Source organism: Sphaeramia orbicularis, chromosome 12 (assembly GCF_902148855.1).
Source record: "Sphaeramia orbicularis chromosome 12, fSphaOr1.1, whole genome shotgun sequence".
Classification (NCBI taxonomy): domain Eukaryota; kingdom Metazoa; phylum Chordata; class Actinopteri; order Kurtiformes; family Apogonidae; genus Sphaeramia; species Sphaeramia orbicularis.
The window spans coordinates 37519581-37534363 of NC_043968.1; the positions used below are offsets into that span (position 1 = coordinate 37519581).

The 14783-nt window shown below is 39.1% G+C and overlaps 1 protein-coding gene across 1 annotated transcript in view; it reads left to right on the plus strand.

Moving 5' to 3' along the window:
• lamb1b (laminin, beta 1b) overlaps positions 1 to 14783 on the plus strand; it is a 33712-nt gene that overhangs the window by 7909 nt on the left and 11020 nt on the right. Inside the window, exons 4-23 of the mRNA XM_030149405.1 lie at positions 207 to 280; positions 1360 to 1548; positions 1707 to 1770; positions 2782 to 2984; positions 3147 to 3267; positions 4145 to 4333; positions 5552 to 5728; positions 6568 to 6680; positions 6774 to 6853; positions 8901 to 9036; positions 9130 to 9288; positions 10069 to 10202; positions 10272 to 10392; positions 10486 to 10672; positions 10806 to 10949; positions 11781 to 12012; positions 12243 to 12400; positions 12620 to 12844; positions 13601 to 13818; positions 14551 to 14647. Coding sequence (XP_030005265.1) covers positions 207 to 280; positions 1360 to 1548; positions 1707 to 1770; positions 2782 to 2984; positions 3147 to 3267; positions 4145 to 4333; positions 5552 to 5728; positions 6568 to 6680; positions 6774 to 6853; positions 8901 to 9036; positions 9130 to 9288; positions 10069 to 10202; positions 10272 to 10392; positions 10486 to 10672; positions 10806 to 10949; positions 11781 to 12012; positions 12243 to 12400; positions 12620 to 12844; positions 13601 to 13818; positions 14551 to 14647 — 3021 coding nt within the window. The remainder of the gene's footprint in view (positions 1 to 206; positions 281 to 1359; positions 1549 to 1706; positions 1771 to 2781; positions 2985 to 3146; positions 3268 to 4144; positions 4334 to 5551; positions 5729 to 6567; positions 6681 to 6773; positions 6854 to 8900; positions 9037 to 9129; positions 9289 to 10068; positions 10203 to 10271; positions 10393 to 10485; positions 10673 to 10805; positions 10950 to 11780; positions 12013 to 12242; positions 12401 to 12619; positions 12845 to 13600; positions 13819 to 14550; positions 14648 to 14783) is intronic.

A 14783-nucleotide genomic window follows, 5' to 3' on the forward strand; every position in this document is an offset into this window, starting at 1 on the left:
CTTTCTTTATCGAAATAAGGTCCCATACTCGCGTAGGAGTTGACAAGTATTTTCTGGCAGAAGAAGTTGTAAATGATTAAAGTGGAGTTTATTAGAGTGGGAGAAGCTCATCTAATAATGAATTCTCCTAAGTTAACATCTGCTCAGAGAGAACAGCGGCCTTAATTGTTAATTTCCTGTCTATGTGTTTTTCTTTTCACCTCCAGGTGTGGAGAATGTAACCATCCAGCTGGACCTGGAGGCAGAGTTTCATTTCACACACCTTATCATGACCTTCAAGGTGCCTGTTCAAACTCACACATATATAGTGTGTCGTGTATGTATGTTCCCATACAGAGATAAACACAGCTCTGGACAGCTGTGGTGGAGGAATGTGGAAAATTGTTCTGGTCTCTGGAGAACAGTGGGAAAAGAGGAGGAGGGAGAGGACATGCACAGGGCTGTTCACTAAAAACACCTTTGTGCTCTTTGCCTTTCTGATCTGCTGTGATGTCGGCCAGCTGGTTTTATGTCTCTCATCACAGTCAACACACACACAAAGATACACATGCAATGTACATCCTGTCCCACTCTGTTTTTCTTTGAAAAAAATCAGCATCTCTGGATAATATCCTCTGGGTAATGTGTTTTAAGTTTTTCTTGTTGTCATCATATCCACCATTAGCTGTTTTTTTTTGTTTGTTTTTTTTTTTATAAAAGGAGGATCAACATTAACTCTACAGGAAAATTAACTCATCACAATTCACTTAAATATGGAGAACAGGATACCATGGTTCCTTCCTTCTTTTGATATGCCCGGACACCTATACCTACCAGGATAATGCATGAAACAAGGAATAGTTTAAATAAAATAAATGCACACTACATCAGAAAGGATCAATCACATCTTAATGAAAGAAAGAAAGATATTAGATTATTGCATTAACACTTCAATAAAATATAGTAAACTTCTGATTTGACACCATGATAATTTGATTTAATTGTACTTCACACAGTATAACCATATAATGTAAGACAAGGAAACATATACATATACGTAAACATATTAAAAGCATTAAGAAATAATAGCTCTGGGATCAAAATACAATTTAAAAAAATAAATAAATAAAAGAAAATGTATTACTTAATGCCTTTCATTGCGACCGATTCCAGATTAAGTGTTGTTAACATTAATATTAGTCATCTGAAATGATGTATGTTAATAATTTAATAGCTGATGGAAACATACACAAATCCAAAAATAAGACACAAGGAAAAGAAAGAGGAAAAAAAGTTCCATCAGGAATAAAGTCATGGTCATTCAGTGAATTTCACCCACATCAGAGACACACTGAACAGGTTACCGTTGTTCATTGACAGACGTTTCGGCCGGCGGCCATGGTGATCGAGCGGTCCATGGACTTTGGGAAATCGTGGCAGGTTTATCGTTACTTTGCGTACGACTGTGAGTCCTCTTTCCCCGGCGTGTCTGCAGGAGCCATGATCAAAGTGGACGAGATCATCTGCGACTCACATTACTCAGACATTGAGCCATCCACTGAGGGAGAGGTGAGACTAATTTATTTTTTGGGTTGTATGAGGAGGTTGAAACTTATTTCCCTTTTTTAATATAAAAATCAAATGTTTGCATCTGGAAAGTTGGTTTTTGAAAATGAGTCTAAATCAACATTTAACCTACTTTGCGTCATACATTTTTTCTCTCATAGGTGATTTTTAGGGTGTTGGATCCTGCCTTTGAGATCGAGGACCCCTATAGCCTGAGGATTCAGAGTAAGAGGAAACACATTTTGACAGATTTCTATGTTTCTTCAAGTTTTGTATAAATGATTTCTACTGTGGCATGTACAGGAAGTACCCCAGGCTTTTTTTGGCTTGAGACAGGGCAGCATTTAGTTGTAGGTCCTCATCACAATTGGTTCTTAAGCTGCTAAGAGTGAGAGAGTGACTAAGAGTTTTATCAGATTAATTAATTTAGATTTTTTTTTTCTTAGATTTAAGGAGCTAAGTCATTCACCATCTCACAAAAACTTTAGCACACTCTGCAAAATAAAGGCTATTCCCTATTACAGAATCATATTATAAATAATCTCTGAACCTCTGACATTTGAAATTCCCTGTGGTATAGATCCCAGGTTGGTAAGCAAACACGCAAACAATTTACTGCCCTTAATAAAATCAGAATTAAAATTAGGTATTTAAATTTGCCAAGGTAGTACTGCAGAAATGTTCACAAATAGTGCTGTAGTGCAAAACATACAGTACAAAACCATCCTGTAGGTACTTACCTTTTGATGACAGAAAAAATACAGATAGGACAGGAAAAGCTAGAAAAATACAAATTGTAAAAGTGAGAATGAAACACATGTTATTTCCGAAATAATATAACTATAGTGACGTAGTGTAAAGTATTGAGATGACTTCCAGTAACTCTGAGGTGTCTGTAGTCCAGGTAACACTGACCTGGATCCGAGTTGCAGGGGTCAGAGATCCAACAGGAAGAGCACTCTGTGGAATTTCACATGTGGAAGCGACTCAGCTTTTGTAAATTCACATACAGTACAGCCAGACTGATACACACTCACAAAACATAGAGAGGCTTCATTTTAAGTATGTGGTGAATTCTGTGGGCGTGCGAACGTCAGCAAAGTCCAACTTGGACTGGAAGCTTTAAAAAAAACAACACAATAATGTGCTGCTTACTGTATTTCAGTGCACCAAATCTCAGTTTTAGGTGTTAAATATTGAACACTAACACTCTATTGACTGATTGATTGTGTGCAGACATGCTGAAGATCACCAACCTCAGAATCAACTTCATCAAACTCCACACTTTGGGCGACAACCTGCTGGACTCCCGTGATGAGGTGACAGAGAAGTACTACTACGCCCTCTATGACATGGTCGTCCGTGGCAACTGCTTCTGTTATGGCCACGCCTCTGAATGCGCTCCCATTGATGGGGCACCAACTGGAGCTGAGGGCATGGTACATTAAACACATTTTACACAAACACACACAATGATTTGCCAGACATGTGACTGCCTGATTTATTTGGATATGACTCTTTCACTACAGAGATAAGGACTCAACAATAGAAGTATTGTGCTTATTTCTGCAAATTCAGAACTAAACTGTAACTGTGTGTAGGTACATGGTCGCTGTGTGTGTAATCACAACACTGAGGGACTAAATTGTGAGCGATGCCAAGACTTCTACCAGGACTTGCCTTGGAGACCTGCAGAGGGGCGCAACACCCACGCCTGCAAGAGTATGAAAAAACACACCCACTAATACAGATTGGCCTGATTCAACTCACACATGTGAAGACAGGTTTACTGTTTGGTTTGTATTTGTCACTTATCAACCTTTTGCCTGAGGGTGACATCAAAACAGTGACACTATTCTCATGTTTAATATGGAGATACAGCCAGAGTCATTTAGCTTAAAGGAAAAGAGCTAACCAGGCTTAGCTTAAAAAGACACACACATGTTTTTTAAAGCTAATTTACTCTCACACTGTATGTTGTTTAATTTATAAATGAACTGGAGTGTAAAAATAATATATTGTGAAGTAATATCAGAGTAGGTCTGAACAAAGTTACTTGTTAATGTGTCTTCATGCTAGGCTAAGCTAAGCTAAGCTAAACTAATGACCCACACCCACGTACTAGTTCCATATTTAGTTAAATGACATTAAGGTACACTGTTATCCATACAGTTAGAATAAAATATTTTACCTCTTCTCATGAAATGATTCTGAAAAATGGGATTAATTCTTGATAGATAAAGTGATTAGACCAGGGGTGTCAAACATGTAGGCTAATCATGGCACCTGTTTAAAGCTGATTGCTGCATAGGATTGAAAAGATGTGTGAAAAACAATATTCCAACTTTATGAGCAACAGTGTAGTATTGACTTTCTTAATTTTATACAAGAATTTGGAGACATTTTTCAAGCTGTCAAACTATTCTTTCAATAGGTTTCATTTGTATTAGCTCTGTTAATAATTATAAGTCTCAAAGTGTGTTATTCAAGTTCTACACAGTGTTTACCAATTAAAATCACACAGCAGAGTAAAGAATCAGTATATTTCACAGTAAAGTCAGGTTCTGTGTTTAAATGAATGCCCTTCTTCCTCCCTCAGAGTGTGAGTGTAACCAGCATTCCACCTCCTGTCATTTTGATCTGGCTGTGTATATGACAACTGGAAACGTTAGTGGAGGTGTGTGTGACGACTGTCAGCACAACACCAGGGGTCGACAGTGTGAGCAGTGCATGCCCTTCTTCTATCAGCACCCCAACCGAGACCTGAGGGACCCCAACGTCTGTGAACGTACGTCACCCCCATATGACCTTCCAGTGTCTGTTTTCCTTAAATCACAAACAGCCTGTAAAAATGCATGTTTCAGCTCTGCAAACATAGACAGGCACCATCTGGACCTGAACTCACAACTGTGTTGAAGTCTTTGAAGTGAAAGGCAGAAAGTATCTGTTGTTAGAACATGATTGTAATTACCTACTAAGTGCTGGGTAGAAGTGGAAACAGTGCCGTAAAAAGATACAGCTTCCTTCTATGTTCCTCCTCTTAAGTGTCTCTCACTCATAAATAGAGCGGTTGTGATTTAAGACAACTTTATTCATATTATTCATATTAGTTTCTACAAAATCCTGCTCCTAGTTTGGGTACAATTTATGAGGGCGGATTTGTTTTTTTTATCCCTTCATCCACTGCTTTATTTGAAAGGGAACTACTTTGACATGTGTGCAGCATATACTTACTGTAACATCTGCTATGAAATTTATGAAAATGAGTTATAAATCTAGCATGAACAGTTATCCCAAGGCGATGAATGCTAATGCATCTGCTGAAAACTTGGCCTCTTCTCTTACTTCACAGTTAGGCAACATTTTCCACTTTTGCACAAGAAATAATCTCTACTGCCTGGAATTTCTGTGATTTTTACGGTGCACATTCTTGCATGCTTATATTTTGGACACTCTACAAGTTTTCCTGAAGTTAACTTTGTGCCTCTGAAAGGTTGCAAAATATTCACAACATTTAAGATGATTGTATTTTTGCCTTCACTCCTGTGAACAAGCCCTAAGTATAAATATTATGTATTGGATTTGAAGTGTGTTTTGGAGAAGTGTTTCAAAACATTTTAACATTGATTTTCATCAGACTTTCACCTGGGATTAGGGTTAGACTTTATTCATTTGAATGGGAACATCTTTAAGATCCTATGTATAATGAGGAGGAAACACAACTTCACAATATAAGTTGATACATGTCTCAAATGTTACTCTTACCCAAACCTTTAAAAGTGTTGCCAATTGCCAGGTGGTTGTTCAAAGGTTGCTGACAGTTTAATTCTTTGATAGTTTTAATTATGATAAATATATTCTTTCATCAGGTTTTTGCTTTTTGTGGCAGGGAATAGATTCAGGTTGTTATTACTGTGTCCGATGTCATTAAACATACAATACATTAATCTCCTTTCAGGCCATAAGTGCTCACATAGTCTCCATAATGCAATTCATGTCTCTGCAGCATGTAACTGCGACCCATCCGGAGCACTGGAAGGAGGACTGTGTGACTCTCGAACTGATGTGGTAGCTGGACTGATCTCAGGCCAGTGTCGCTGCAAAGCCAATGTTGAAGGAGAGCGATGCGACCACTGCAGACAAGGACACTATGGACTGGGCCAAGGACCTCATGGCTGCCTGCGTATGTCACGAACTACACATAAAAATCAATATTATTCCTAAAATTTACAACATTTTACAAAAAGTAATGGTTAATATAATGATGAAGTTAGTATGATAATACAACATCTAATGATAACTTATATTAGTCAGCAATGATATGATGATATGAACTACACAGTAAATAGAAAGACAAGATTAGATTAATAATTAAACAGTAAATAAGTGGAATATTTACTCAATACAATAGACTAAAAGTAGCTTTAACAGTGGAAATACACATATTTTAATTATATATAGATTAAATTTGAACATATTTAACTTTAGTTAGAAAAAACTAACTATACTGGATAGATTGTGATAATGAGAGTAACTAAATTAATGTCACTTGATATTTTACATTGCTTTGCATTACTGTTTATGAGATATTTATATTTCTTATGTAAGATTTAATAAACAATGAGTCAGTTTAATTACTGGGTAAACTTGAAAGAAAAAAATGACGCTTTATACTGAATAGATTTAAACTTCTTGAAAAGTAATTAACTTGTATTAGACTTACTCTAAGTACGACAAAAACCTATTATCTAAATACTATTATTAGAGTGAATCTACCCACATTTTTGACTAATATGTAATAAATCTCAGTCTACTTTTCCTGTGAAATTAATTGTGTTATTTAAATATACGTGTGACCTTTTTGCCATGATTTTGTTATGTAACCAGTGGCCATTTTTTAATGTGTAAAGCCAAAACTATTTATATGTGAGATTCAGAAATTCCCAGACACACATTTAGTCTGTGGAGACAACGGTTACAGTTTAATCTGTTGTTGCATTGTTTCACTGTGTGTTTTGGCAGCTTGTACCTGTAACCCGCTGGGCACGCTGCCTGGAGGAAACTCATGTGATTCAGACACAGGACACTGCTTCTGCAAACGCCTTGTTGACGGACATAACTGTGATCAGTGTATGGTTCGTATCTAAACACAACTACAGTTTATAGACTTTTTTCTCTGTATGTTGACGTGGTTACTAAATGTCTGATCTGTGTCCTGTTCCTTTCAGCCGCAGCACTGGGGTCTATCCAATGACATGGATGGCTGCAGACCATGTGACTGCGACCAGGGCGGGGCTGTTGACAATAAGTATGTTTACAAATCCCATAACAATCATGTATAGAATAGATGCTGCTGTCATAATCTGAATCCTAACATCTCTACTTGTATTGAATTAAAATCATAGTTGTGTTTTGGTGTTTACATCCAGTAGGAGGCCACTCAGACACTAGTACTGAAACCATGCAGCCATTTATATTATTGAGAGTTCAGATTTAAGGTTTGTTTTAACTGATGAAAAAATGGCCATGTGCAGTAATATAGTAATATAAAACTGATTACATAGTATATTAAGATACATTTAGAAGCTTTAGGGTTTAAAATCATTGATGGATGAATCATAATTGATTCAAATGGTGACACCAGTAAAGATTCACACCAATAACCAACACATGCACAAGTAAATAAAACAGACATTTCTCTAAAACAACATGAAGTTTAGCCAAATCCATGTTTTTCATTGGCAAAGTAAATATTGCTCTACATTACAGAAATATAAGAGTGTTAATGATAGATGTTAGCCTAAATCTCTTTGTCTGCATGTTTGGAACGTCATCAGGACAAACATTTAGCCTTCTAGTGCTCTCATTAAAAGCTCATTAACGTCATAAGAACCTGTGAAAACTGGAAAATGTTTGTGGCTAAAATGAGTCATTACAACTTTGCAATAAACGGAAACAGCACAGGAAGAGCGTAAAGTAACACAAATGAATATAATGTTAACAAAGTAAAGGAATGAAGACCCTGTTATCCTCAGAAAAACCCCCTAATTCTCTCAACAAAATATCACACCTTTTTCATTTAAGATAACTTCTAGTATGAAGCTGGACGATGATAAAATTATAATTATCAGTCAATACAGACAATTATCATAATAAATGCCAAATCATTACTTGTTTCAAGTGTAAAGGCTGGATTGTTGTCCCCAGTTACTTGTGGTTTTACACTTTTCTTTATGGTAAGACATGAAGTTGAAAAATGTTATAAATCTTGGTAGAATATTCAATAAAGTTATATTCATAAAATGTGTATTTGACATTCAAAAAAAGGCACACTATATGCTTAAAATTAAAGGAAAATATGTGACATTTTAAAGCAATATGCAGACTCATACAATAATAATCCTTCTCAAACATCTTTTCTGACCTTCTGTCACTGTCCTCATTCATTTTATTTCTGTTCCACCACTGCAGAGAGGAGGTGAAGTTTTAACAATTCTGTTCACAAACACAAGCAGGAAAGTTTCATAGTGAAACTTTGGCAGATGAAGAAAAGTCTGACCAATCATTTTATTCGGTCCGAATGAAATAATTGGCCCGAGCCTGGCTGAGCCTCCTGTCAGTCATCAGTTACCGCCGTTCCGCATCCAATATCGGTACCTCTGAATCTGACGCTTCACTTGTGCTGCTCCTCCTGTCACTGACTGCTGTCTCCTGTCTAGGATGTGTATGGATAGGACTGAAATGCATATGAAATGAAAAAATGGATTTATTAACAGAAACAACAACCAAGGGGAACAAACAGAAAAACCCCAATTGCAGCAGTCAGAGTCCATTGAATGAAGGATGGAGATAAAGTCTGGGAGTTGGGTGTACTTGACTTCAGTGACACATCCATGCAAAGCTCAATTTTTACGACGGAAGGACTCCACGTACATGTACTTGGTGTCACTCAATGTAGGATTATGTAGCACGATACATGTATGGACTATGAAACCTCAAATATCCACGGACAGTGGCGGAGTCTAAACCCTCACAGTACGGCCCAGTTCACCCAGGTGATGAGGTGCAGTGAAGACAGAGACCCAGCGTTGCACAGACCAGACCCTTAAATACAGGGTCTACTGATGAAACAGGAGCCCCTGCTGTACAGCAGGTAGATGATATGTCTGGTTGCTGAGGGAAGGAGGCGGGTTGTTCATGTTCAAATTTTTACTAAGTGCTGTGCGAAATGCCAGATCGGTAGGTGTAGCTTTAATTAGACTAATGAATGTGCTTTTCCTACCATGATCAGTGACAAGTCAAATAATCTATAACACTAAATGAGTTAAACATTCGCCTTCGATCTCTGCCCACAGCTGTGACCCCCACTCTGGACAGTGCGTGTGCAGGGAGCATATGTTTGGACGTCGCTGTGACCAGGTGGAGTCTGGTTTCTACTTCATCACTCTCGACCACTACACCTATGAAGCAGAGGTCGCCAAGCACGGACCTGTGAGTGTGTTTGAACATAATGTCACTGCTTTTTAGTGGGTGTTCTCCAGTTTTCAGTTATGTAGACTCCAACTCTTCGTTTGTACTTGTCAGGGTGTCACAGTTGTACCAAGGCCTTATCCACTGGATCGCAGTCCTACATGGACCGGTATGGGCTTTGTCAGTGTACCAGAAGGAGCATACTTAGAGTTCAACATTGACAACATCCCAGAGTCTATGGATTATGACATTCTGATTCGCTACGAGCCACAGGTAACTCACATTTCATTTATTTAGCATTTATTACTTTAAGTTAATGCAGTTAAATGGCAGAAATTCTGCATTCAAAGATGATGTGTTTCCTCAGGTTTTATTTTAGAGCAGTTTTAAAATACAGGGGCAAAACATTCAATAACAAGGCAAGATCAGTCAGCTGGAGAACAGAAAAATGAGTTCCTCCATATACGGAGAGGGATTTCTACAGAATAAACGAAAACCTAAAATATTCACCCAAAGTACAAAATGAGAAAGAAAAATAAATGTATTTAAGGACACAAACTGGGAAATGAACTTCAGGTGTGTGGTGATTTCTCTGGTTGTAAAGAATCTATTCAGCTAATTCTTTGTGTTGCAGTGGATTACTGAAAACCAATGAACCAATGGAGATACAGTCAATACATGCTTTTATGATATTTGTCATGTTTAAGATGCACTGACATGTTGGTGTTAACCTCAGGGTTGGACAGTATCCCCATATGAGATGTCATTTCACTGATGGCAGTGATATTCTTATGTTATTTTAGGAGCTTTTTCGTACATTTGTATGGTTTATATGATTGGATTCGTACTCATTTGATAACAAAGTTATTTTAATTGTTATATTATATATTATTATCTACATCCCCAATCTTTTTTTGTGTATGTGTAGTCAGCATGCTTCCTTTTAACACATAGTTGCCTTTCTAATGACATAACAAAGGATGGCCTAACTTATCTTCAGTAATGTTTTTTTAACAATAAAACTAATATATAAATGTCTGTGTTTTCTGGTAGCTGCCAGAGCAGTGGGAGAAAGTGAATATCAGGGTGCAACGTCCCGTCTATAACCCTCCAAACTACACCAGCCACTGCAGCAACTCCATCCAGAGTGGAGATGAGCAGTACATTTCTCTTCCTCCTGGATCCAGGTAACGCACTCACACCTGTTTAGTGTCAGTACACTTCACTGCACACACTGATTATCTGTTCTGTTTCAGACATGTGTTGCTGGTGCGTCCAGTGTGTTTTGAAAAAGGACTGAACTACACAGTTCGCCTCAGTCTGCCTCTCTATTCATCGGCCAGTGACATCCACAGCCCGTACACACTCATCGACTCTGTATGTTGAGTTATTATCTGCTCTCTCTTACATACTGTATATATTTGTATCATGTTTTCCACTCCACTCACACTGGCATCACTGCCTCCTCAGCTGGTGCTGATGCCGCGGGTCAGGGAGCTCGACATGTTCCATGGGACAGATGGGGAAGGAGCGTGGGATACGTTCCAGCGCTACCGTTGTCTGGAGAGCAGCCAAAGCGTCATCAAAAGCCCCATGACAGACATCTGTAATGACTACATTTTCAGTGTGTCTGCTCTGATACACAAAGGAGCCATGGGTATGGACTTTTTTTGCATATATTTTTGATGGCCTTCAGCTTGACTTGACCCTATTTAATACTTTAAGCTTAAAGTTCTTAAGCTGTCTTTAAAGACAATATTCTCAGCTATTCTCTTCTTCTTGTTTCCCAGCATGCCAGTGTGACCCACAGGGATCACTGAGTGCTGTGTGTGAGCCAAATGGAGGTCAATGCCAGTGTCGTCCCAACATTGTTGGCAGGAACTGTGAGCACTGTGCTCCAGCCACTTTCCTCTTCAGCCCTGCTGGCTGCAGATGTAAGTTGAAAAGATGCTGGTCTTAGTCCACTAATAATCTGCCCTGTCAGAATAAAAATGACTCATGTAACCACCTCAATCAGAAGAGACTGTCCCAAGACTTCTCAATTGGGTTGAAAGGAGTTATGTGAACATTTGGTAACGGAAAAATAGAATTTTGGGCCAATGAGCATCCAAACAGTTAAACCACAAAAGGTAAATATGGAAAAAAAAATTAAAGCTTTTTTTTCTCAGTATTTTAGATGATTCAGAATTGTTTGATCTGAGTGAATCAAGACAAAACATAACTCAAGCTGAAAAGCAATCTGAGAGCGAAGACCTTCGCCAGGGCAGATCCCCCCCCATCACCCCCAAAATTTAATAATTTGTTCCTTGTGCCAGTATCAACATTTCCTGAAAATTTCATGAAAATCCACCCATAACTTTTTGAGTTATCTTGCTAACAGACAATCAGACAGACAGACAGACAGACAGACCCTGATGAAAACATAACCTCCACCGTTACACTTGGTGGAGGTAAAAATAGTTTTCACTATTAGAATGTCATACTGTGAAAATGTGCAACATCGCAAAACAATTACAAAATCTGGACTTGTGAGGGTGTAAATGTATAAAAAAATCAAACAGTCATTGTCAAATCAAATATAGCTCTGCAAGTAAAGGTTTGGAAAGATGAACAAATCCTGAATAAACCATCCAAGAAGATTTCTGGCCATATAAACAATTAAATTGGAACCTTTGGTCTTAATTACTTCAGTTGGGTGGAATAAATACAGTTCACATAACCACAGTTAGTGACATGTATCATAATTTTATTTTCTCCTTTTCCAGCCTGTGACTGTGACCTTCGGGGTTCAGTGAGCGCCTTCTGTAATGAAGCCACCGGTCAGTGTGAGTGTGTCTCAGGGGCCACTGGTCGCCAGTGCTCCCACTGCCTGCCAGGTTTTTGGGGCTTCCCTCATTGTAGACAATGCCAGTGTAACGGCCACAGCGAGTACTGCCACCCTCAGACTGGAGAGTGCCAGGGCTGCCGAGACTTCACCACAGGGCACCACTGTGAACGGTACAAACTGATGTGGAAGGAGCAGACTTTAGCCGTATCCATAAATGATCAAAAATATGTGTAGTACGATGTGTAAAATTCAAGTTTGGATATCTTGGATTCTTCCAGGGTGTCAACAGTTTAATTTAGGATTTCTTTAGGGAGTAACAAAGGTCCTGACTTATTCACTGAGCAGCAAATAATTAATCTCATATACATGTTTTTTGTTTCACCTGTCCCTCTATCTGCAGGTGTCTGGATGGTTACCATGGTGATCCAGAGCTGGGTTCAGGTGGCCACTGTCGCCCTTGCATGTGCCCTGACGGACCACGCAGTGGGCGGCAGTTTGCAGACAGCTGTTACCTGTTGTCTAATCAGCTGGTGTGTGTGTGCAGCCCTGGCTACAGAGGTACATAACCACCCACAAAGATTTGTTTTTATGTGACAGGTGACAAATGCTCAAATCATTACATCCTACACTTTATGTCTTCACCTCACACGCACCAAAAGCAACTCTTCAGTGGTCCTGTAATTAGAGGGAAATTGTGTGTTTTTACGTAGCCATCTTTGAAGGTTTTGTCTGTCATAGAAGCAGCTGAGTTGTTTCCTATTCTTTGTCCTCATTCAGGTGCCAGGTGTGATGAATGCGCCCCTGGATACTTCGGGAACCCGCTGGTGCCTGGAGGCCGCTGCATGCCCTGTCAGTGTAACAACAACATCGACATGCATGATCCAGGGTCCTGTGATGCTCACACCGGAGCCTGTCTCAAGTGCTTGTACCATACCCAAGGCTATGGGTGTCAGCACTGCAAACTGGGTTACTATGGCAACGCTGCCACTCAAAGCTGTAGAAGTGAGTACCGTGACACAACTTAAGACAAACTATGAGTCACAACTCTAAACTAGATCTTCAAAAATTACAAAAACCTCATGTTTTGTAATAAAAAACTCATATTCTTAGTTTTCTGCTTTGCCCTGCTGAGACATTTCTTTATTTATTCATTTTCACACTTATTTATTCAGATTAATTTAGGTCTTGCTGTTTTCCATGCACAGAATCACTATCTATGAAAGAGATCTGACTGTGTATAGATGACAAACAACAGTAGAGCAGAGTAGAAAATGCGTACTTGGTCTACATACCAAACAGCTCCTGCTGATGGATTTCATTGAGGTAATAAAACATCTATATGGTAAGGGAGACATAAACTGTCTGCTCCTAATCCTAAACCTTCGTCTGAACTTTCTGGCAATACATACACTGGGCATTTCAGCCCCCAGAGGTTTCCAGTGAGGATTTTGACATGAACCCATCTTAGTGATTTAATGTCTATATAATGTTTAATCTCTCCCAACAACTATACATACAAAGAGACAGAAGTGCCTCTAATATAAACTATGTACAGTATTATGCCTGTATGAAGTAAAACCAAAGGGAGTGCATGTTTTATATATTTGCGATGTGGATTCATCTGTTTTCTCTTTCACTAGATGTTTTGAATCTACCCATCATACTGGACTCTGAGACATGCATATGTTCTCCATCCTCATTCTATATTAACCAGTTTTGACAAACACACATTTTTCTTGCTTTGTTCCCTCACTGCAGAGTGTATGTGTTACTCAGTTGGCACTGTACCTCAAGGCTGTTCTTCTCCTGATGGATGTCAGTGTGACCAGCATAGCGGCCAGTGCCCCTGCCTGCCAAATGTCGTGGGTCAGAACTGTGATCGCTGTGCTGCTGATACCTGGAACATTGCCAGTAGGATGGGCTGCCAGCGCTGTGACTGCGATCCTGTGCACTCCTTTGGATCCTCCTGTGATGTGGTAAGTCAGTCACTGTGATGAAAACCACAGGAGCAGAAGCATAGAGTCATAACCCCTTTGTAAATCCTATACCTACCTGTATTAATTTATTTATCAGCATCACAGCAGCTGCTTCTGTTGGCTCTCTCTGAGTGTGATGTATAACTGACCAGATTCCCAATCCTGCTATTTCTCAATCAGCTGGTATATTTGTTACACACATTGGACTGACCATGGAACATACTTAAAAGTTTCCAAATTGTTCTCACTGATAGTAGTGGGCTGCACTAAGGCTCTGTGACCAACCCATCTAATCTTTGAGGCCTGTGTTTGTGCAGCTTTTTTAATACATTGGCTCCAGCTGTTTGGGGATTGTTTCCCTCTGTTTTCCTGAAGCCCCATTTTACTTAAACACACACATCTGCCTGTGTACACACAGAAACATGCACATAAATAACAGAACAGTGTGCACCCATTCATACTCATCCACATGCATTTGCACACACAAACCTTGGGTTTCTATGTTTACTGGCTACACTCCATGAAAGGAAGGAAGTCTCTAAATACACTGAGGAATAAATGAAAACACTTTCTCCAAGGGAAATATTTTATATCAAACTACAAAGGTTCATTGTGCCTGCATGAGAAAGAAACTTCAGAAATCTAACCACTCAGTTACTCAGAAAGAACTGGGTAAAAGACTCTTGCACAACCACTGACCTGCTGTTTTTTGTGTTTTTGCTGCTTCTGTAGATCACAGGGCAGTGCCAGTGCAAACCTGGTTTTGGAGGCAAGACATGTCGGGAGTGCAGAGAGCTGTTCTGGGGGGATCCAGAGGTCAAATGTCATGGTAGGGTATCATCGTAATCATTGTCATCAGTACACTGTAACAAAAAGACAAACAAAACTGGGTTGTTTGTGACTAGCTGGATGGAAGGATAATAGCATGACAAATGACAACATCAGTATAGTTCTGGTTAGTGAGT